Below are 23774 nucleotides of genomic sequence, written 5' to 3'. Positions count from 1 at the left end.
TCTATTTATTTCTCAAATTTTAAAAATTACTATTGAATTTTAAACATATCTCTCCAATTTTAAACCTATTCAAGGAAGAATGTATTTAAAAATTATGTGCATTTATAAGCACTTATATACTTAAAAGATTTTCATATTTTAGTGTTTGAAATTAATCAAAGATTTAAAAGATCTGAGAAATATTAAAATGATTAAATGATATAAGAACTCTGAGAAGTTATAGGAACAACACTGATAATACCTTCTAGGAGAGATGAAATTTAAAATCAAAATGAAATGCTATGGCAAAGACAGACAAAGAATGCTGGAAAAAATTAATAATGACAAAAAGAACAAAACATCACCAGAATAATTTTCTTCACCAGAATAAAATGTAACTCATCGGTTTCCTTAACTACACAATACATGAATCACTTTGAGTGCTGCAATCTAAGACAGTAGGCAAATGAGATAAATACAGCAAATAAATATAAAAAGCTATTTTATTAATAATAATTGACACCTACAAATTCTGTGAATGTTATTCCAGATACATCAGGATACAATCATAGTCCTTTCTTCATCTCTGAGCCTTTTTTTTTTCTTTCATATTTTCTCATGGGCAGGTTTTAGCTGATGTGGCTGTTTGGAGTAGAGGGCAGGAAAAAATTGGAAAATCCATCCTTTCAATCCAGCGACTGTTACCTGTCCCTTATCCTCTCATCCTATGATGCCAGCTCTTCCAAAGTATCTTCACTGAGGACCTGATAGAGCTGCAGTTACCTGCTCTTTCTGCCACCATCCCACACTGCCTTCCTGTCCAGGATTAGGAATACCGAGTTTGGAAGTACATGGGCCCTTCACTCCTTTCTCTGGGCCCTCACTCACTTCCTGCTCCTGACAACTCAACGCACAACTGGCCTGCCCACAGAGCATAACAGAGTGGCCCACCCTTGAAAGAGGGCAATACAGCTCCTTTTTCTATTGTGTATTTTAGCAAATAGTTTTAAACTTGACAAATTTTCATCACTATAAAATAAAATGGGAAATTTACTAAACACTGAACAAAAATGGGAAAATGGTAACAAACACTGAACATAGAAAAAAAACTCCTGATTTTTACCATTAATGTTACATCAAAATCTGAAAGACAAGAAAGAGGTTGTAACTAAGAAAAATGCAGTGCTTTTGTGGCTATGAATTTATAAAAATATTACTATGAGTTTCTAATTACATCGTTATTACTGAATAATTCTCCCTTGATTTCCAGGTTCCAATTTTTTTCTAAGTTTTCAAGTATATAATTATATGGACATTTTTGGTAGCGTGGAAAGGGCAAGACAAAACCCAGATAAAATTCATTTCAGTGAAATTAAGTCTAAAATGTACATAAGCAATAAAATTGTCTTTAACCACCAACTTACACCATACACAAAAGTAAACTCAAGATGCACAAAAGACTTAAACATAAGTCATGACACCATAAAAGTCCTAGAGGAAAACATAGGCAGGAAAATCTCAGATATTAGACACAGCAATATTTTCACCAATATGTCCCCTAGAACAAGGGACATAAAGGAAAGAATAAACAAATGGGACCTCATTAAAATAAAAAGCTTCTGCATGGCTAAAGAAAACATTGGCCAAAATGAAAAGGAAACCAACCATATGGGACAACATATTTGCCAATGATACCTCAGACAAGGGTGTGAGATCTCCAAAATATACAAAGAACTCATACAACTCCACACCAGGAAGACAAACAATCTAATTAAAAAATGGGAAAAGGACTTGAACAGACACTTCTTCAAGGAGGACATACAGAGGACCCAGAGATATATGAAAGGATGCTCAGCATCACTAGCCATCAGAGAGATGCAAATTAAAACCACAAAGAGATACCGCTTCACACAGGTCAGAATGGCCATCATTAATAAATCAACAAACAACGAGTGCTGGTGATGTTGTAGAGAAAAGGGAACCCTAGTACATTGTTGGTAGGAATGCAGACTGGTGCAGCCACTGTGGAAAACAGTATGGAATTTCCTCAAAAAAACAAAAATGGAATAGAATTGCCTTTTGTCCCAGCAATTCCACTGCTAGGATTATACCCTAAGAATCCTGAAACACTAATCCAAAAGAACCTATGTACCCTGATGTTCATAGCAGCATAATTTACAATAGCCAAGTGCTGGAAACAGCCTAAGCACCCATCAGTAAATGAATGGATCAAAAAACTGTGGTATATTTATGCAATGGAATACCATGCAGCAGAAAGAAAGAAGGAACTCCTACCTTTCGAAACAGCATGGATGGAACTGGAAAGCACTATGCTAAGTGAAATAAGCCAGGAGGTGAAAGATAAACACCATACGATCTCACCTATAAGTGGAACCTAATCAAGAAAATAAACAAGCAAGCAAAATATAACCAGAAACATTGAAACAAAGAAAAAACTGACAGTAACCAGAGAGGAGGGTGGTAGGGATAATGGAGGAAAGAAGGGAAAGGGTTATCAATGACCATGTGTAAAGGACAAATGGACAAAGCCAAAGGCGGGTAGGATTGAGGGTGGGAAGTGCTGGTGGGTGGGGCAGGGGAGGAAAGTGGTGGTGAGAAAACTATATTCAAACATTAATAAAAAATGATTAAGAAGAAAAAATATATAATTGTCTTTAGAAGGACATTGTCAGATTGGATGGTAGTATGGGTTGCTTTTTTGTACAAAATATTTTCCAGAAAGCCTTCTGAAAACGTCTGTGACACAATGGATACAAAAAAGGATTGATGAGGGAATTACACCACTGAAGCCAAAATGTGATCTCGTACACAATTGCCTCAGCTGCTCCGAACGTGTAAAATTGCTCACCTGACTTGTAAATTGAATAAACAAATGTGAACAGAGAATAAGGAGCCCAGCAAATGATGAAAACACCTAGGAGAATGGCCAGTGATTTGGCTAATTTCTTGGCTTGAAGCAGTTCAAGATATTCTTTTTGGTTATCTGAGCGAGAGAGGGAATCCATTTTGGAAGCAATTATATCTCTCTTCTTCTGGGTTCTTACAGAAAAAGAGAGACTGCTCTTTCTTTGTTGTCTCCTGAAATTAAAGGGTGTTGCGGCTTCCTTCAGTTCAGCAAGAGATGCCTTCGAAAACAGTCGACACTTGAACAAGTGTTTCGAGTTACCTGAAGAGGCAAGACTGAGTTCAGGAGGGCTTTGCCCCCTATTGAGACAACTGCGCTTTCGTAGGCTCCAGTAAATATAGATATTGAAATAAGCTATTAAGAAGACTGGGGCTAGAAATTCCAGGAATGACGTGATGGCAAGGACATACCATTTTGAAATAAATCCAGGACTACAATGCCTCTCTTTTGTCTTCCAAGAATATGAAATTAGAATTAGTGGCCCATTCACTAAGAAGGCCAGCACCCAGACGGCCACCATCAGACCCACGATCTTCCATATCCCAGTGTGTTGAGCTCTGTAAGAGAACTAAGAGAGACCAAATAAATTATTTTCAGTATTATCGAGCTATGTTGATTGCATAAAGCATACCTTAGGCCCTCAGGAGTTTTAGGGATGTGCGAGAGGGGAGGACATTAGCTGGACCTGGGTAACAGGACGTGGACCAGGACAGAGGGTTCGGTTTCAGTGGAGCCTGAACCACGATGCAGACTTTCTTAGTGGTTTTTAAAGAGGAAGGGTTTAACCCTCAAGGTTGAACCTCTTGACACTGTAGAACATGTCAAAATCTGAACTATTAAACAGCTGCAACTGGGTGCATCTTTTCATAGTGTTTCCAGACCTGCCAGCTAGGTCATGACCAGTATTTTGTTGTTGTTTTGGTATTTTTTGTTTTTAATTAAATAGGATTTTCCATGTCAAAATGTATCACACATTGTAAGGGTATGTATGTATATATTATTTGATGAAATTTTGCTTTGCGAATGTAGGTGTATGTATATAGAAAGAAATGCACATACTGAATCACGGTATAAAATGCATTTCTCACTGTAGTCACAGTCAAAAAATGTGAAAGCATCTGGCTTTCCTGATTCTAGTAAAGGAAGAATCTACTGTATGGTTCATGCTGATTCTTTAAGGTGGGATCCAAAAGACAAAGAGCTGCCCTGGCTGGTGTGGTTCAGTGAACTGACCACCAGACTTCGAACCAAAGGACCATCAGTTCGATTCCCAGTCAGAATCATGCCTGGGTTGCAGGCCTGATCACCCTCTTGGGCCCCTCAAGAGGCAACCACACACTGATGTTTCTCTCCTTCTCTTTCTCTCTCCCTTCCCCTCTTTAAAAAAAAAAAAAAAAAATTTAAGAGAGAAGGAGCCCTGGCTGGTGTGGCTCAGTGGACTGAGTGTTGGCCTGAGGACCAAAGGGTCACCAGTTTGATTACCAGTCAGGGCACATGCCTAGGTCTTGGGCCAGGTCCCCAGTGGGGGGCATATGAGAGGCAACCACACACTGATGTTTCTCTCTCTCCTTCCCTTCCCTTCCCATCTGTCTAAACATAAATAAATAAATAAATAAATAAATAAATAAATAAATAAATAAATAAATAAATAAAATTTAAAAAAAGAGAGAAAGAAAAACATCACTTCCAAGAAGATGACAAACAAAAAGAAACTTGTTTATATCAGCTGTGGTGAGCTACTACAGTGTTATCAAGCATTAGCAAATCATTTCTTTCTATAAAAGTTTCCACGTGACGAAAATGGTGCCAAAGCTATGGCTAATCACTTGAACAGACATGCATGTGGCGAGTGCCACTGTCTTTTTTTGAGGGTGAAGAATATTCTACATCCACTTATTCACAACAACAGCTTCTTAGGGGGAAATGAGGTTCTCTGAGTGAGGCTTTGCTCTCGGAAACAGGCCCCATGACCTTTGATAAATCCGGAAATTCTCAACAATTTCTTCTGTAAGAAATTGAAAGATACCCCAGACAAACCACCCCCTGACCTAAGGGAGAAAGAATGAACCAAGAATTTTGTAAGGGGACCTGTTTTAGATTAGGAGAGTTTTTTGTAGCCAAAATGTTCCGCACTTCTCTGATTTCCTCACTTGAAGGGAAAGAACTGGAACGACAGCCTGCCTCCCTTTTCACCAACTTTCTTCTACTATTTCATCTGTAAATTTTTATATCTTGTTCTGCCATGTTCTCTCATTTTTATTATATAAAAGGGCGCAACACTGCCAAGCACTGTCTCTCGTTGATGGATTATGCTTTCTGGAAAGGGCTCGATGATGGCTGGAAATACGATAAAACTGGTTTTGTTTCTTTTTTAAACTGAAATATTTTTGAAAACTGCAGGGAAGTGGCTTTTGGTTGTTTCTTTTTTTTAAAACCAGATTATAGGTATGTCTGAGGCTGAGCTAAAATGTACATGGTGCTAAAAACAAGCTCCCATCTACGATGGGCTTTTTTGCCTCTGCTTTTCATGCCACTAATAATACATCTCTGGCACTAAATCTAATGATTATGAAGATGGTAACAATACCCAGGTGGTCATAAAACTGCATCTAGGTTTCTAATCGCTCTGTTCAGCCTTTGTAATAATGTAATGCAGTATGGTAGAAAGTGATCCCCTTTCTATTATGCATAAGGTCAGATGGGATAATGGACATCCAAGGGAATTGAGGAGACGATGCCAGTCTCTGTGTCTCTGCCTGGTACTTTTGAGAGACAGCTCAAGCATTGCGTGTACCCAGACTCAGGACTGTTGGAGTGGCCCCCCTGAAATCACCCAGGAGCCCACCTCTCACTCACTACTGAATATGTCCACTACTCAGAATACTGCCTCTTATCCTGCAACAATACTTTCCATGTTCTTGATTTTACCATGAAGCATTTATTTCATCTGCAGGTAAAGAAATACTCTCCTCTCACTGTCTTAATTCTGCATGCATTTCAATTTCCCTCCCTCCAGCTACACTGTCTGCATTCCCCTGCCCACTGCTGCTTCAGCCCTGGAATCTGCCCCTCCAGAAAACTCGTCTGAGCTCTGTCATCACCACCTGCCACCTGCGTGGAGCCTTCCTTCTTCAAATTGCGGTCAGATTTCCATTTCCCAGGCTCAGCACACAGCCCTGCCTTATCACACTGTCTCCTCTATATTTGTCTACTGCAAGAGGCCAGCTTCCCCATGACCACTTCCTATAAGCTCCAGTCAGCTTTGAAGGACTCCTAGTTTCACACTGCTGTGTTGCGGCTCAGGCCCATACCAGGTTCCCCAGCCCAGGGTTCCAAGGCCAGTAAGAAAAGTCCCCATAACTTCTAACTGTGAAAATCAGCGGATCTGTGGCTGAGTAGGACAGCAGGTTACTGGAGCCCCGGGCGTTCCTCTTGGAGGCCCACTTGGACACACTCAAACTCACTCTCTCTGAGCTCCAGCGCTGGGGCAGCAGCTCGAAACTCACCCTGGACATGTGGGGAGAAACTGAATTGTCCGTCACCGGAGCAGGGGACAGATAACAAAAGGATAGTCAGGCTCCTTTAAAGTTTGTCAGTAAAACAAAAAAATAGAGTTAAAAATTTTTTTTGCTCAGTGGGTTGGGCTTTGTCCTGCAAACCAAAAGGTCACCATTTAATTCCCAGTCAAGGCATGTGCCTGGGTTGTGGGCCAGGTCCTGGATTGGGGGCGTGCGAGAGGCAACTAATCAATGTTTCTCTCCCTCTCTTTCTCCCTTTTCCCCCTCTCTAAAAATAAATAAATAAAATCTTTAAATACATACATACATACATACATTGTTTTAAAATTTTTTTTTGCTCGGAGACCCAAAATTAACAAGTACATACTCTTCTAAGGATGATAAATTAATGGTTTGACTTACAGCGTTGGAGACTGACTGGTATCGATCGTAGCTGATGAGTACGATGTTATATACAGATGCTGTACACAAAAGATAGTCAACAACGAGCCAAAATGCACAGGTTTGATTTTCAAGGTTCTCATCGAATAACTTCTGAGGGATGTACAAAGGAATGGAGATCACACCTATCCAGGGAAAGAATAGGGTAAAAAATAGCACATATTAATTAAAACAAAGAGGTATAGTACACCACACATTGATGTATCTGAATTGACCAAAAATGGATTGATTATAATTTAGAAATTCATGGTATTTCATCAAAAAACTCAGGACTGATTTCCTACACATTCTTTAAATATCATTTTTAGTTCTGGCTCTGTGGCTCAGTGGACAGAGCACCAGCCTGAGAACCAAAGTGTTGCTAGTTCAATTTCCAGTCAGGGCACATGCCCGGGTTGCAGGCCAAGTCTCCAGCAGGGGGTGCTCTAGAGGCAACCACACATTGATGTTTCTCTTCCTTTCTTTCTCCCTCCCTTCCCCTCTCTGAAAATAAATAATTAAAATCCTTTTAAAAAAATAAAATAAGTACCATTTTTATAATAGCTGTCATAAGCCTCACACCTTCAATGGCTCCTTATTACTTTCCAAGTTAAGTTTAGGTTCCAATCTGTATTTTCAATCACATACAGCATGAGTCATCTCTATGTTCATGATGCAACCCAAACAGGATGGGCCACTCATCCCTCAAGATGTATCTCACATGTTCACATCTCGTTGCCGTGCCAACAGCGTGCTTTCTTCCCAGAATATCCTCCTCTCTTCTACTGAAGTCTATTCACTTCCTTCTTATGCTCCACTCAGTTCAAGAAATGCCTTTCTCATCATTTTTCTTGAAACTTCCTTGGCAGAAGTGACTTTTCTGTCACCTGCACTTTCCTAGCACTTCACTTATCTCTCCCTCCTTCATGTACAAAAATATTCTACTTTGTATTGTCGTCATTTTTTAACTTGTTTCTGCTGAGGTTTAGGACCAGGTTGTAAGTCAGTCTTTGTATTTTTCACAACTCATAGAACTGACCAAAATGACTTAAATAAATTAATGATAGCTAACATCTACTGTGCAATTACCATATGCCAGACACTGTGCTTTGTGCATTACATATACCGTCTCATGTAACCTTCATAGGAACTTCTGTGAGGCAGGGACATGCTAAGTTAACAAATAAAGAACCTGAAGCTCAGAAAAGGGGACATAATTAACCCAAGGTCTACTTAGCTAGTAAGTGAAAGATGGATTTGTGTGGAGGCGACTTCTCCGTGGGAGTCCCCTGGGTGCCACAGACACGTGTGAATGAACAAGAATATGGCCAAGAGATGATGAGCTCTGTTTGGTGGTGAGGAGGCATGGGCTGTGGCCAGTTTCTCCGAGGAGAAAAAGGCCCCGAGCGCCCTCTTCCATAGCCTTTTACTGGGTTGTAATACACAGGAGTACAGGGTGGCAAGGATCAAACAGTAGATAACATTACAAAGAGGTCTGAGGGTTTCAGTCTGAGTCAGTGTCTGTCAGGAAGAGAGTTGCAGAAATTTTGGGAGACATGCTCATTTCCTCTCGGACCTTTATCATATGAATGAAAGCACTCTTAGCAGAGCAGATTTCACAGGTTTATCAGCAAGTCTTTGTGATGCCAGATTTTTCCCAGACATGCTCTAGCAAGGCAAAGAGCTTCACCCCTCCCCATCGGGTATTCAGGCTTAAGGGTATTAGAGCCAAGAAGTGCTTCTCCCAGAGGACCTGGGGACTTGGGCTTTGACAAAGCCGGGGGTCCATTGCTCTTTGTTGCAGCCCCCCCTCCTTCAGTCCTTCCATGAAGGCCTCCCAAGTGATCGAGTCTGGCTTAGGTTGCCCCCCGCTGTGAGGGGTCTTACCTGTCATTGACTTCCAACCAAGCTTTGGGGGAAGGGAGAGGAATTGAGGCAGCATTTGCTACCAGAGACAGGCTTTGTCTCCTGTGGCTCACATTCCAGAGGTCGTCTCTAGCCCTTAGCCACAGAGGGTAGAGATACAATTCCTAAAACCAGGCAGAGCCATCTACAACAGACTTGCAACCAGGCAACGTGACTTCAGAACCTCTGATTTAAGCTCTACCCTTCACTGAATGAGCAAATTGACTGTGAAAAATGACTAAACTGGGCCCCTTTTCCTTGAGCTTTGCAGGGTTTTTTAACTGCATTGACACTTCAGACAGGTGGCACTACTCACTAAAAACACAACCCATTAGGTAGAAGCTTACTTGAAATCTTATGTTGTTGAGTATTGTCTCCCTGACTCCACTTTGCTCAAGCCGGTATTGTCTCCATGGCCTTTAAGCTAATACCGTAGTTCCTGCTTTAATCATTAAAGAAATTCTGCTTAGGGCTTGAGTTTTTACTAAAATAGCTCCTCCCACTTTCCTTTCCCTTGACATAAAAGAAACCTGAACTCTTTACTTTCTAAAGATACATTTGAAGAACTACTAGGGCTCCCTAGTAATTCTACTAGGGAGAACTACTACTTCTCAGCTGGCACCTTCTCAGTCAATAAACCTGTCGCTACTTTAAACTCTGATCCTTTGAGTTTTGGCCTTTTAAAGCATTGGGTACACCAACTTTGGACAAGTAATACCATGAGAATATAATGGTGTGATTTCAGAACCAGAGAAAGGAAATGCAGAACGTAGTATTCTGTACCTAGATTTATATACAAATGTGAGAAACCAGACACCATAGCGATGAAAAGTTGTGTGTTCCGTTCTTATGTGTAATTCACATTGCCTGCTTGTTTGTGTTTCAGTTATATTTTTTATAACTAAACTTCCTTATGGTGCCTTCCATCTCAAACGTGTGTGAATGTGTGTGCTCACCTATGGTATAAAATAGGCCACCAGGTTCACCTGAGATAAATCAAAGTATCTTCAAAACAGAGACATCTATTATATTTCAGCCCAGAGTTGAAGCTTCCAATCTCCCACAAATGAGTATTTTTCATACACACACTCACTGTCCCCACAGAGAGAAAGAAGAGTACAATTCCAGAAATCATTTGCATCACAGACGCCCATTATCTTACTAAAGGTTAAAGAAAGGGTGAGAGTTAAAGAATCTTTTTCACACTGACATTTGCATGAAAGAGGAGGAGTGTGTGCAGCCTCAGGAGCTGTTTGAAATACCAGCTTAAACTAGCCTCTAGTTTACCCTTTCGGTTTTAATGACACCCTGCTGTCACCTCTTGTCTGTGTAATGTTTGAGCACAAATGTCATGATCAGCACCTGAATCTTATTGAATGGTAGAGCTATCTGTGGGCCATTCCAAAACAATTTCCAAAACTGTGAATCGGAAATACTTCTATAATATATTGTGCCTACAACTGCCACACTGCAATCATGCTTCCTGGTCAAAGGGACTTGATGAATAAAACTAAGAGCCACTTCCTTTAAAAGAACAATAAGCCTTTGGCACGACAAATAAAAGGAGTGGGGGGAGCAAGAAAAAACAAACTATATGAAAAGACGCTGGTGAAAGCGATAGAGTAGGCAGTCACAAGCAGAGCAGGAACAGCAGGCCAGATATGGAATGTCACCAGTACAGAAAGTCCCAGACAACAGGCAAAACTAGAGAAAACAGCTATCATAGGTTAGGGCCTTGTCCCAGGGTGACCTTTCACCCACCAGCAGGTAGTTTAGACCCCTGACCTTTCATATTACTAGTCCAGTGGTTTAGACCTCCTTAGAGGAGGAACAAGGTGGGGCAGGAGAATAGGCTCACAGGATCCCAAACAAGCCCTTGCGTGACCACTCCCTTAAGCATTAAGACCTCGGGACAATGAGGCATCAAATGATTTAAGAACAGAGCCTCAGGGCTATTGAGCACAGAGACCAGAGAACAGAGTTCTGGTCAATCTAGAAATAAGATCTAGGTCTCAGTTATATTTCTGCTCCAGGCCCAGAAAAGCAGCAAAACCAGACAAGGGACATCATGGCTACCTCAGGTCCAGTTGTGATGACTAGTGAACCTTGCCTTGGTGCCTATCAATCAGTACAGACCAAGACCCTAAAAGGACACACCTGGAAAGCTGATGAATATTCCTTTCAGACCCTTCCTTGAGATCTCCCTGAAATTCCCTTCCTATAGAAAACAGATAAAAAACTTTAAGACGAAGGACCCAGAACATGCTCTCTCTTTCTAGAGCACCCCCACACCTTCCTCCACTTCTTTCCTTAGCTGTGTCTCTCTTGCTTTCTTTCTTTTAGGCTCAAGGTTCCTCCTTTTGCTTCTGGAATTTATTTTCTGGGTCCACATAGCCCAGCTGGCTCACTTCTTCTGCCTCTGTGGTTATCTTTTTTTTTTTTTTTTTTAAGATTTTATTTTTCATTTATCTTTAGAGTGGGAGAGAAGGAGAGAAATAATGTATGACTGACTCTCGTGAGTCCCTTGCTGGGAACTGGCCTGCAACCCAGGCATGTGCCCTGACTGGGAATCAAACCATGTGATTATCTTTCTTAAAGGCTAAATACACTTCTTTCACTAGAGTCCTTCACTCTGAATTCTCTCTTTGCTGAACTCAAGAACCGAGGTCTAACCAAGGTGGGGGTGAGGGGTGGGGAGGAAGGGGTTGAAGAAACAGGAGGAAGAAAGGTGGAAGGGGAAGAAAGAAAGAAGCCCTATAAACCCCTAGATGACTTGCCCACCCCAGCTGTCCCCCACCTCTCTGGTCTCACCTCTTGCTAATCCCTTCACCCACCACTGCCCCCTCACTCCATTCCAGCCCTTCTGGCCTCAGATACACCACACAGACGCTGCCTCAGATCCTTGCATTTCCCTGGGCATGAAATACTCTTCCCCCAGAATGCATCTTCTGTTTGCTCAAATGAGTCGTGATCAGTGAACCCTACTCTGGAAATTTTGATCGCAACCTCCACCTCAAACACACTTTCTCTCTTTCGTCCCTGCTATGTTTTTCTCAATATCAATGATCATCCTCTAAAATGCTATGTAATTTTTTTACTTATTTATATTGTTTAATGTCTGTCTCCCCACCTTTGCCCACAGTAGAAATAGAAGCACCATGAGGGAAGCAATTTTTGTCTTTCCTTTTATTGCTATATCTTCAACACCTCAGAGTTCTTGGTTCACCATCAGTGGGTATTGAATGAAGAGAGGAGGATAAGGAAGCCCAGTTTGCTTGAAAATTGCCACCAATTCAGTCTGGCATCTCCCCTTCTTTCTGAAGCCTGCTAAGAAGCCGTATCTGCCATGAGAAAAATGACAATCAAAAGGTGGTGGGGAGCTAAAAGGCCCAGTGAATTCTCTGGGCCAAAAAAAGACTCGGTGGATAACAGTGTGTTCATAGAGGCTGTTACGGACCGAATATTTGTGCTGGCCTCTAATTCATTGGTATGTCGAAGCCTCAGCCTCCAGGGCAGCTGTATTTGAGATGGGGCCCTGTACGGAAGTGATTAACATTAAATGAGGTTGTAAGGGGGAAGCCCCAACCCCACAGGGTTAGTGTCCCACTAAGAAGAAACACAAGAGAGCTTGCTTGCTCACTCCCCTCTCCTCCTATACTCAGAGGAACTATGCGATGATGCATCGAGAAGGCATCAACAAACCAGAATGAGTGCTCCGGCCAGGAACCGAATCAGCTGGCCCCGGACCTGGGGCCTCCCAGCCTCCAGAACCACAACAGATCTTGTATAAGTCAGATCGTGGTGTTCTGTTACAGCAGCACAAGCTGACTAACTCGGGGTTAGAGAAGGGAAGAGTCGTGACCTGAGGCACAAAGATCCTAAAGATAAACCTTGCCATCCTGAACACGTGACTCACACTCGGTCAGCAGCAAACACCTGTCACCCTTGAAGATCCTGTCTTGGTCATCTAGCACCTGGGTGTGTCGGCCACACAACTGTAGGTGTGAAGAAGTTACCAGTAAATGAGGCCATTAGTCATGAGATACCAACTCTACAAATATTAATATAAATGTAGATAGTACATTATTTCCCAGAATAGTGTACAGATGAGATATATTTATATCGATGTAGCTGCTCCTGAAAGTTTTCCTCGATAAATTTTTTGCTTTCCAGCACTAAATTCAGCCTAGGAAGCTACTCAGGTGCCACAAATTTAGCTTCGGTACAGGATACCAGTTCTGAAACAGGTGAGAAGAGAGCATTCGGCCAGAAAGCCTACAATACTGAGCACATGCAGTGCTCTCATCTGCCCTTCCGTCACCGCAAGGCTCTAGAGTTCTAGGTCCCATGGCCCCACATAGTAAGATTTGCTGGCTTACAAATGAGTAAATCTGTAAACTTCTCACAGGCTCCGCTCTGACCCAACACCGCCACTAGCGGGCTCCGAGCCGAAAGACACTCATCGCTGAGCAAGGCGAAGGAGAAAGAACAGCGTTGACACGAAACCCAAGCGTGGTTACCAAAAGCTCTCAGAGACTTTCCTGATTCTTGTGTTGTGTGAATACAGGCATCCCTAGCTTTATGGTGCTTCACAGATACTGCACTTTCATCCGCATTGAGGCAAAACCCTCTGCCAGCAAAAAAGATTATGACTCACTGAAGAAGGCTCGGATAATGGTTAACCCTTTTTAGCAATAAATTTTTAAAAGTTTACTTTATTCTCGTTTGAGAGAGGGAAAGAGATAGAGAGGCAGGGACATTGATGCAAGAGAGAAACACCCACCAGCTGCCTCCTGCACACACCCAAACCAGGGATTGAGCCAGCAACGCTGGCATGTGCCCTGACTGGGAATCGAACCAGCAACCTTTCAGTTATAGGATGATGCTCCAACCAACAGAGCCATGCAGGCCAGGGAAATAAAGTAATGTGTAATTAAGGTATGTACATTGTTTTTTAGACATAATACTATTGCACGCTTAATAGACTATCATATAGCAGAAACAAAACTTTCGTAGGCACCATGAAACCAAAAAGTTCACATGACTCACCTCATTGCGATATTCACTTTATTGTGATGATCTGAAACTGAACCTGCAATACTTCTGAGGTGTTATGTTAAATAAGTGGACCTCTGGAGGAAGCTGGCAGGGTCAGGGAATATGTGACGGATGAGACCAGTAGATTAATCGAGACTCTAAGCTGTGTTGAACTGTTCTCACCAAGAGCAAAGCCATCGCTTTTCCCACCCACCTGCTGAGTAGAGAGGGACCACCAAGACTGGTGTATAACTACATCTGCAGGGGCGTTTCCCAATCAAAGGCAAACCACATCTTTATGTCGCAGTGTCTAAGCCCACAACACCGACATTGCGCCATACAGAGAGACGCTCCATTGTTATCTGGAACCATCTCTGCACAAAACCTTGGTCTCGCTCAGTGAACATAGTTTTATCCGTTCCTCCCTACTACCAGGTACTCAGAACCTCATTCCGTTTGACTTGGTCAAAATATATAACCAAGTTCAAGGGCTTCGTGTCATCTAAAAGTTCCACAGTTCAAAGAAGAAAGATGAGAGGGTTATGTAAACTTACAGCAGAATATTCTTCATATAAATACACGTTTTACATAAATACACCAATTTGTACATGTTTGTGCAAGCATGGAGAAGGAATGATAAGAAAGGATTTGCACCAAGTTCTTAACACTAGTTAGCTGGAGAGGCAGAATTGAGGACAGAAGCAGTGAAATTGTTGATTCTTTTAATTCTTCTATATTGTTTAGCCACCTTTCTGTGTGATGCTGTCATTTTTATATCATGCCTCCTAAATCAATCTCCCCAGCCAGAAATTTTTTCCAGTTTTATCCATGCAACACCACAACCATGAGCTTCCCTCTCAAAACTGCTCCGCCTTTCTGTTAAGAGTTTTATACTTAGTCCCCAGAGCTCAGTCTCCACTCAGCTTTCTCCTCCTCCCGCCTGCGCCTGCCCTTGCAGCTCTGCAGCCCAAACCCCTGTTCCACCCTCCCCCTAGCTCAGAGCCCCACCCACCCCAATCTAGACAGCAATGTCTAGATTGCTGCAGGGTCGTCTCTGAAACAAAGCTGCCCCCTGCTTCAGCTTCTCCCATCTCTACTTCATCTCTTCTTCATGTCTCTCAGGCAAAGCTTCGATCCATCCAGTCACTCGCCTGTTTGAAAAGTTTTTGACCTTCACATTGCCTGCTGAATAAACTGCAATCCCGAATCGCACTAGTGGTCAAGGGCCTCTACAGATTCTGACCACCCCAACTTCACCCCCTGCGGTTCCCACATAGCCAGCGCACAGCAGCCAGCCTGGAGCTCCCACTTACGAAGATCGACACTGTGTTCCTGGCCATAAACTATGCTATGAGTTTTGTTTTATTTTAATATAAATGCAAGCATTTGTGTTGTTGTAGACACTAACACATTAAATTATGCTAGAAGCTCCTATAAAGCAATATCATCAGCTGACACTTCTGCACATTTACTTACAAGCTTTGTTAAAGATCAGTGATCATCAGGAGGTAAAAAACTGCAAAGGGCAAGTTTTCAAAGAAAGATTAATTTAATTACTCTGAGCCCTTATAATACTATATGATATGCAAGGTAGCTAGCTTAGTGTGGGGGATAATTTGCAATATTCTGTCAGATCATAAAATAATACTAGCCATAGTATTTAATTGACTTGAATATCCCATTTTCTGATTGTGCTGGTTACCAACGTATACATTATTTCCTATTACTCCAAAACTGTGATACTAAGGAAATTATGCTTACTTAAAGAGGAAACTTTTAAACTTAAACATACAAGGAAAACAGATTTAGAAAAAAATAACTCTTAAACAATTTTTGAAATATTCTAAGCTTATTTCTACTCTACAACTTATTTCACTCTACAAAAAGGAAATAAACAGTTTTCAGGTGAAAATTTCCCTACAAACCCAATTTTCATATATGTTATATTCCCCTGAAGTGCCATATAGCCTCCCGGAAATTTAATCCTTAAACCTTGTGTTTTCAACCATTCTCAATGTCATACAGTCCCTTGAAATAACAGAAGCTTATTTTAAGGTTTTAAAAATAAGGTATAATTAGAAAAGATTATCTTAAGCAAAGATAGGTAACTTACCAACAAAGAAGTCACAAATGGCCAAGTTCAGAAAAAAGTAATTACTTCGATGTCTAAGGTTTTTGTCCACCACAAAAGCTAAAATGACAATGGCATTTCCCAGCATTATAGCAAATGCTAGTAAGCCCATTAAAAACGCTAAAGTAATGCGAGAGCTTGGTGCTAAAGTACCGGGAACCGTGCTGTTCATCACCTCAAATGATGAAGCTCAGTACAGCAAGGCAGTTCAGGCAGGTACGGATCCAAATGTGAACCGGTATGTATAGTCTTCTGCCCATGATATGTTTTTCAAGATTTACGCACTGATAGCAGTACTTATTTCCTGATTCTTGAAAAGGAAACTTGTGGTAACAATTTCCCTTTGACACTGAAATAAATTTACTTCCAAAACACAGTACCATTTTTATCTTAAATATTTTAAAGTGATGTATCCATCTCCCATGAATGGAGAGTAATAGATATTTAATACATTATATAGGTAAAAATTGGGCTCAAATGAGATGCATGTTTAAAAATAATATAGATCCAATTAAACATTCTCTTCTGACCATGATGAAATTAACCATCCCATCTGACACAATTGAGAAACTGGACGATATATATGAAATGGTAGCTTTCAAGGAATTGCACATTAGCCATTGTCCAGAGAGAAATGGGAAGAAGATCCAGTGAGACCTGCATGGCCCCAGGTCCCTCCCTATCTTAGTTTCCAGCACACAGAGCTGCGGGGGCAGGTGACCAGAAGGGCCCAGCAGGTTCCCTGATATGGGAGGAGGGGCTGAGGGTCCAGGAATACCGGCCAGGACTCAGCCCTGCAGTGGGAGGCTGAAGGTGGGCTTCCATTAGAGAGACAATTACACTTTCATGGCAGAATTAGAGGGAAAGTGATAAGGGATGTAATATACATACAAGTCTTCCTTCACCTAATTTTCTTCTTCGATGGTAGATTCATAGACCCTAAAACCAGAGCAATTATTAGGATTCCAAAGTCTAATATTATCCTGAAACAAGGTAATATGTATATTAATTTGAACCTAAATGCAAAAATGCCAAAGAGATGATGAAATTAATTATCTATTCCTTGTATCTGAGTAAATTAGAGGTGACTGTTACAAATGTTTATTCCTTGTTGAAGAGATAATCCTGTTGAGTGCAACTAGACCAAACTAGAACCCTGGACTATCTCAGCTTGCTACCATCAATATAGACCAGCCCAGTGACTTAACCAGAAGAACATACGTTAGGGAGAAAGGTTTGAATTTAAATTAATGATGAATGGAACAAAGGTGAAACTATTGCTGAGGGGAGGGTAGCTAATAAATGGGTATTACAAAATGGAAAATCTAATATAATTTTGGTCCCTCACAGGAAGCATAGAGCAGGAGAATATTACTCTTTCTGAGCTTTGACTCAGATGCCCATTGAGTGAAGGCCTCTGGTCACCAAAATTCATCTCTTTCAAATACCCAAAAAGTAAGCAGGACAACAGCCAGCCCAATGAATGTACAAATACTCCTAAGAGCACCCTGCTTTCTCAAAATGGGGGAACAGATAGAAGCTCTAACTATAACTCTCACTAGCTCTCACTATAACATGGCTATGTCTTTTGATTTCGATTTCACAGGATAGAGCTATTTTGAAGACCTGTGTGAGAAAGAAAACTATGGGAATATATATCCAGTTGAATCCAAAGAACACTGATTAATAATCCAAATGAACATTGGCAGGTCAGGAGGCATGAGTTACAGCAATAAGGCCAAAGGAGATTAACCCCTTATTAGAATTATAGTGTGTACATATTTTCTTACATTACATAGGTTGCCTTTTAATTCTGTTGATTGTGTCCTTTGGTGGAAAGAAGTTTTTATTTTATTTTATAGTCAAGTGTAATCTATATTTACTTTCCTTGCCTGTGCTTTTAGTGTCATGTCCAATAGGTCCTATTAGTTTTTAAAAATTCTTTTACTAGAATCAGAAATAGATAAAACAAAAAATCACAAATAAATATGGGGTTTAAAGAAGAAAAACTGCCCCCAAAGAATGAATCAACATTCGTGCCTAAGTTAGCCACACTATGGTCTTAGTTTTCTTGGCACTTTGTACTCTTTCGGTTTCCTTCTCCACGATTGTTTGAACGCGCAGACCCAGGGAAAAGTTCTGAGACTGAAAATCTACTCCTCATGCAGGAGGCTGGGGCAGACCAAAGGAAGAGGCTCCAGTCTGGCAAACAGCAGCGTTTAGTAAGGGGCACTTACATAGGAGGTGCGTCTTGGGTGTCGCCAAGACAAAGCGGGTATCCTCTGCGCCTCTGGGCAGGCGCTGAGGAATTACAGAGAACAGGGCAGGATGGATAAGAGTGCTGGTGCTTAACCCGCCCCAGAGAAGGGAAGTGTCTGACATGCTTGCCCGGAGCAGGGCGATGGCCCGCTCCAGGGTCCAGCGTGCCCAGACGCACAGGGGCAAAGTTGGTGGGAGAGCCTGAGGCGACTACAGGAAGCAGTTTGTGTAGTTCCAGCCTGGACCCAGTCCTCGGGCCAGGCAGCAGTGATGTCACGGAACAGTCTTTCTCCTCCAGCACAACACAATTTAAACAGCTAGTTAAAACCTCTAGGCATTTTTCTTTGTTTTAGAGTTTACCTTGGACAAATTATTCAGTCCTGCCAACATCCTTTCTTTCACTTTTAGAACCGGCTTCAAGGTGCGCTGCAGTACTTGACCATACAGTGGGAGTGGGGGTTGCGGAAAGGAGAAAAGACTGCTCTGGGCCTTCCCCACCCGGCCTCCCACGCACGCGGAGAATCGCCCCTCTGCACAAGTCCCCTTCTCCCTCCCTGCATTCCACCGGCTGCTTTCCTGACGGACTCTCCCGTCTGGCTCCAAAGAGCAGCTGCATTTGCTTAGGATCGCCCCATAATGCTTATTTGGTCACTGCCTTTTCTCTTCAAGGAAGTTTGTACAGGCTCTTTCCTCAGGAAATTCAATTTCTCTGACATTTGGCTTATCCTTGGTCCAACCTCATGCACCTAGGTCACTCAGAAGCCTAGTATTCTATCCATGTGAATGAGGGCACCGTGTAATGAGCGAGACAGCAGAGCTAACAGCAATGGAGGGGCCAAGGGTACTAACCAATAAGGACACCAGGGTTGACTGAAACGGCACCATCGCCTACCAAAGTTCACCTACCAGCCCAGTATCTAAACTCCTCCCTCTCCCTCAACCTGCTCACATTCGATCACCGAGTTTTCTCAAGCTTACCGCCTAAATACACCTTAAACCCACCCACTTCCATCCATCCCCACCATCATAACTCAATTCAGGCCCCCATTATCTCTCACTTGGCTTTTCTTCTGGAACCCTCTGGCACTGTAAGAGAGGAGAAATAATTTTCCCTCTACCTTTGTGAATTCTTGGCTAAGACTCCTGGTAATTATAAAAATAGATTAACAAGCCCTGGCTGGTGTGGCTCAGTGGATTGAGCACCAGCCTGCAAACCAAAGGGTCAGTGGTTTGATTCCCAGTCAGGGCACATGCCTGGGTTGCGGGCCAGGTCCCCAGTAGGGGATGCGCAAGAGGCAACCACACATTGACATTTCTCTCCCTCTTTCCCTCCCTTCCTCTCTAAAAATAAGGAATAAAATCTTTTAAAAAACCATTCACAAGGGAAAAACAAAAGCTTATTAACATGTGTGCCTCATGCACACATGGGAGATACCCAGGATAAATGAGTAAAGCTCCAAGCCACTACCTCAAACACTGTCTTCAGCTACAGACACAAGAAAGACGCTGCAGTGAGAGTGGTAGGAGAGACAATTCCAGGAAAGCGGAGGAGGAACTGTGTGGTAAGCAGAGGTTGCCCAGCCTTGCACCCGGTGAAGGTCAGTGTAATAATAGCTGTCTCCCTGGTATAGGTCCCCTTTGCAATGTCAATTCATTTATGAATGTAGATTTCCCTTTCTAAAGGGTGACTTCTCTGTTCTCAGAGCTCCCTCTGTGTCCAGAGTTTCTTGATATAATCAGCTCAAAATAATCCTTATGCCAAGAGGCATATTTTATGGTGGCATATTCAGCTACTCTTCAATACCAAGGTCTTATTGATTACAGACCAATCTGATTTCACTTCTTTTACAATGAGAAACATACTAACCATCGCCTATTGAGTTCCCATTGTGTGTGAAGCTTTAGACTAGCGACATTTCACACATGATCTTTTTTATTCAATTCTCCAAAAATCCTATGAGGAAGGATTATTAGCCCCATATTACGAATAAGGAAAACAAGGCTCAGAGAAGTTAAGTAACTTGTGCAAAATGACTTCCATGTCCAACACATGGAATCAAAATTTAAATCCAACTCTGACTTCCAAATCTACTTTTCCTTGATTACACATACTTGATTACACACATCTCTTGTCTGTCAAATGACAAAAAGAAAAAAATACAGTTTGGTAATGAGTTTAATGTCCTTTATTCAAGGGAAAAACCCCATGGGTTTGGTACAGTGCTTCACAAGCTGGGGAGCACTTTTGCCAAAGGGATTTAGGGCAAGAGCGAGTTGCACAGAATGTTAGAAGAGGCGAGGTAGAAATGGGGCATGGTTGGCTAGGAGGTCGGGGATTTCTGTGGCCAGCTAGCAGGTCTTATCTTCCAGGGTAAGGTAAACTAGCTAAAGCTGAGTTGGAGGATTGTGATTGGTGCAAGTTAGATTCCCTTGAAAGGCATTTCCCACTGAGCGCAGGCTGACTCAGGTTTAGGTCAGTGATGTGGGTCACACCAATGGGGTAGCCTCTGTTTGGAGATCCAAGTATAAAAATTAACTTTATTATTCCTCTAACAGTATACAACTTTAAACCTGGGCTAAATGGGGGGGGGGAGAGTCTTCCCTAGGCTCAGAAACCAAAATCCTACGAACTAGCAATACGCTTTTTAATTTGTCTCTCTCTTTCTAGCTGGTTTCCACTGGCAGTTGGCCAACTATGGTTCACAGACCACAGTTCGGTCCCTGAGCTAAGAATAGTTTCTATACATTGGGATACTGTAATTTATAATTGGAAATATATATTTGGTCTTTGTCCCCGCTTCTAGAACAGAACCCCCAGAGCCCTAGCAATGTCCTAAGTGGTAAGAGCACTGGAAGCATCTTTTGTTATAATACTCAGTCTTTCATCACTGGTTGCTGAAACAGCTCCACAGCCATAAACATAAAAGGGGCTTGTTATTCATAAGCCCCTTTCAACAACACCTGACTTTAAGTTAATGCAGTGGCTTTTGGAAATGCCCTAGGGATGGCTGGTAGTTGCCTGGGGAAACAAACACGTGATTCTTTGATTGAAAGTTTCAGTCCTGCTCCACCTCAGGAGAGAGGGGAGGGCCTCGAGGTTGACTCAGTCACCAGTGGCCAATGATTTAAACTATTGTGCCTACATACTGAAATAAAGCCTCCATCAGAACCCCAAAGAGTGGGGTTTGGAGAGCTCCCGTGGTGGTGAACACATCGAGATGCAGGGAGGGTGGCAAGCCCAGAGAGAGCACGGGAGCTCCACGCCCCTTCCCACATACCTCACCCCATGCATCTCTTCCATCAGGCTGTTTCCTTTTGTAATAAACCAGTGACCTAGAAATATGTTTCCCTGAGTTCTTTGAGCCACGATAGCAAATCAGTCCACTGGAGGAGGCAGCCTTAGGAACCTCCAATCTGGAGCCAGTTGGTCTGAGCAGAGGTTATAACCTGGACTTACTACTGATGCCTGAAATAGGGGCCAGGGGCACAGCTGCAGGACTGAGACCTTACCCGGGGGATCAAATGCTATCTCCAAGTACATAGTGTTGGAACTGAACTGAATTGTAACACACTGAGCTGGTTTCAAAAAAATTACTTGATGTGTGGGAAGCCTGCACATCTAGTGTTAGAACTGACATATTCGGAGGAGTTTTTGAAAGTAGAGGAGATACATGGAAAGAGTGTTTTTCTTTATACATATTTACACAGTTGAAAGAAAAAGAATATTTCATGACACAAAAATACATTAAATTCCAATTTCAGTATCAAGTTTTATTGGAACCCACCTATGCTATTGTAAATGTGCATGTTGGCTATGACAACTTTCACACAATAAGTTGAGTGGCTGTGACAGAGATGGTTCACAGATATAAAATATATATTATTTGGCTGTTTACAGAAAAAAGTCTGCCAACCCTTGCTCCATACTTCTTGACTAGATTCAGAGTTCTCCACTGCAGCTTCATAACTAAGCAGTCTCCATATCGACCCATGGCCTGCTTAGCTCTTCATAAGCTTTTCAAAGCTAAAAACAGAAACAAGATCACTTGCCCCAGCTTGCAAAGCTTGCAAAATGCAGGCAATTCATACCTGATAGACTTGAGACCCAGCTCCAAACTGCCAGGCTATACCTAGAGCCTAACTAAGAACCTGGTAACCTCAATGTCAACTTAAAATTATAGGTCTCATTAAAATCTTCAGAAATGGCCTATCTTCAATAAGAGGTAGGAAAGTTCTCCTGTGCAAGTGAAGAAAAGATATCTACTTGATGGTTTACTGAGCACTTCTCACATGGAAGGCACCTATTAACTCCCATGATATCTCAGAGAGGGAGGGTATTTCATTCACATTTTTACAAGTTAGGAAACTAATGGCAAAAACGATTAAGTTTCCTAGAAATTCACACATTAGTAATCCAGGGGAGTGGTGATGAAGTGCTGAAATTCACAGACTAGGTGCTCAGATACACAAAATTGCAATGTTATTCCTGTGTCTGAATCAAATCAATCCTGTTAAGAAACCTTCATATGTCCATTCCTGGAAGCAGGGGTGGCGGGAGGAAGGAATGTGTCACTACAAGATCACTCAGACACTTCGGGTACAAAATGTAGTGACAGAAAGTGTTCAATTTCATTAGGTCATCAGGGGAAACACACCTTGAAACCACAAAGGGATGCCAGTACAAACCACATGGCACAATGAAAACGAGTCAGGCAATACCGAATGCGGACATGCAGCCACTAGAACTCTCTCCCTCACTAGGTGGGATTGTAAGTAGTTGTAACTAGTCAGGAAAACTGCTTGGCAGTGTGATTGATGGGTACTAGAGCTCGCTCACAAGAAGTACCTGTGAAATATCTTAAGGGATTTTGTGAGCCAGCTGATTTCACATTGGTAGCTTGAAATTGGACAGGAGTGCTTAGACCACAAGAACTCTCAAACATCATGTATCAGTTCACACACACCCCAGAGCCAGTCATTTAAAATTTATGAGCACACCATGGGGCAGTACACACCAAAGCTCCACGTATACTTATCCTATGACTCAAGAAATCCACCTCTAGGTCTGTACGTGTTAGAAATATAAGTATGTTGACCAAAAGCTACGTACAAGAATATTCATAGCAGTACTAATTGTGATAGCCTCAAACTGGAAATCCAAATATCCATAATTGGAATTGATAAATTGTCGTGTCCATTCAATGGAATTCTCTTTGCAGTGATAAGAACGAACGGCTACATGCAACAAACCAAATGGAGCCCACAAAATGTTGGAACAAAACAAGCCCCAACCAGGGTACATACTGTGTGTTCGAACTTATATAAAAGGCAGACTAGACCAAATTCATGCTGGTGTCAGAAACTGGGGAGAGAGAACAGCTGACTGGATGAGGCGCAAGAAGGACTGACTGTGGGTGCTGGTACCGTGTTTTGTGGTTTGGGTTTTTTGCAAACTAGGTGCTGGTTTTACAACTGTTTATTTCATGGAAATGTATAATAAGAAGTTTGATTTAAAACGTGCATATGAAAAAAAAATGAAGTTCAACTTAAATCCCATACATACTAAAATTAAGTGTGAATAGATAGTGGATCTAAAATA

The 23774-nt window shown here is 42.0% G+C and overlaps 1 protein-coding gene across 1 annotated transcript; it reads right to left on the bottom strand.

The window, feature by feature from the left end:
* Positions 1-428: 428 nt before the first annotated feature.
* On the bottom strand, positions 429-16128 carry HRH4 (histamine receptor H4). Its single transcript, XM_037134108.2, has 3 exons — positions 15899-16128; positions 6826-6989; positions 429-3473 (listed from the first exon to the last, which is right to left on the bottom strand). Exons 1-3 carry the CDS (start codon positions 16086-16088, stop codon positions 2655-2657), a joined length of 1173 nt encoding a protein of 390 aa, XP_036990003.2. The 5' UTR covers positions 16089-16128; the 3' UTR covers positions 429-2654.
* Between the last annotated feature and the right edge of the window lie 7646 nt (positions 16129-23774).

Source organism: Artibeus jamaicensis, unplaced genomic scaffold (genome assembly GCF_021234435.1).
Source record: "Artibeus jamaicensis isolate MK-2021 breed Jamaican fruit bat unplaced genomic scaffold, CSHL_Jam_final contig_354, whole genome shotgun sequence".
NCBI classification, from domain to species: Eukaryota; Metazoa; Chordata; class Mammalia; order Chiroptera; family Phyllostomidae; genus Artibeus; species Artibeus jamaicensis.
The sequence above is the reverse complement of the archived record's forward strand: the minus strand, read 5'-3'. Positions and strand labels throughout refer to the sequence as shown.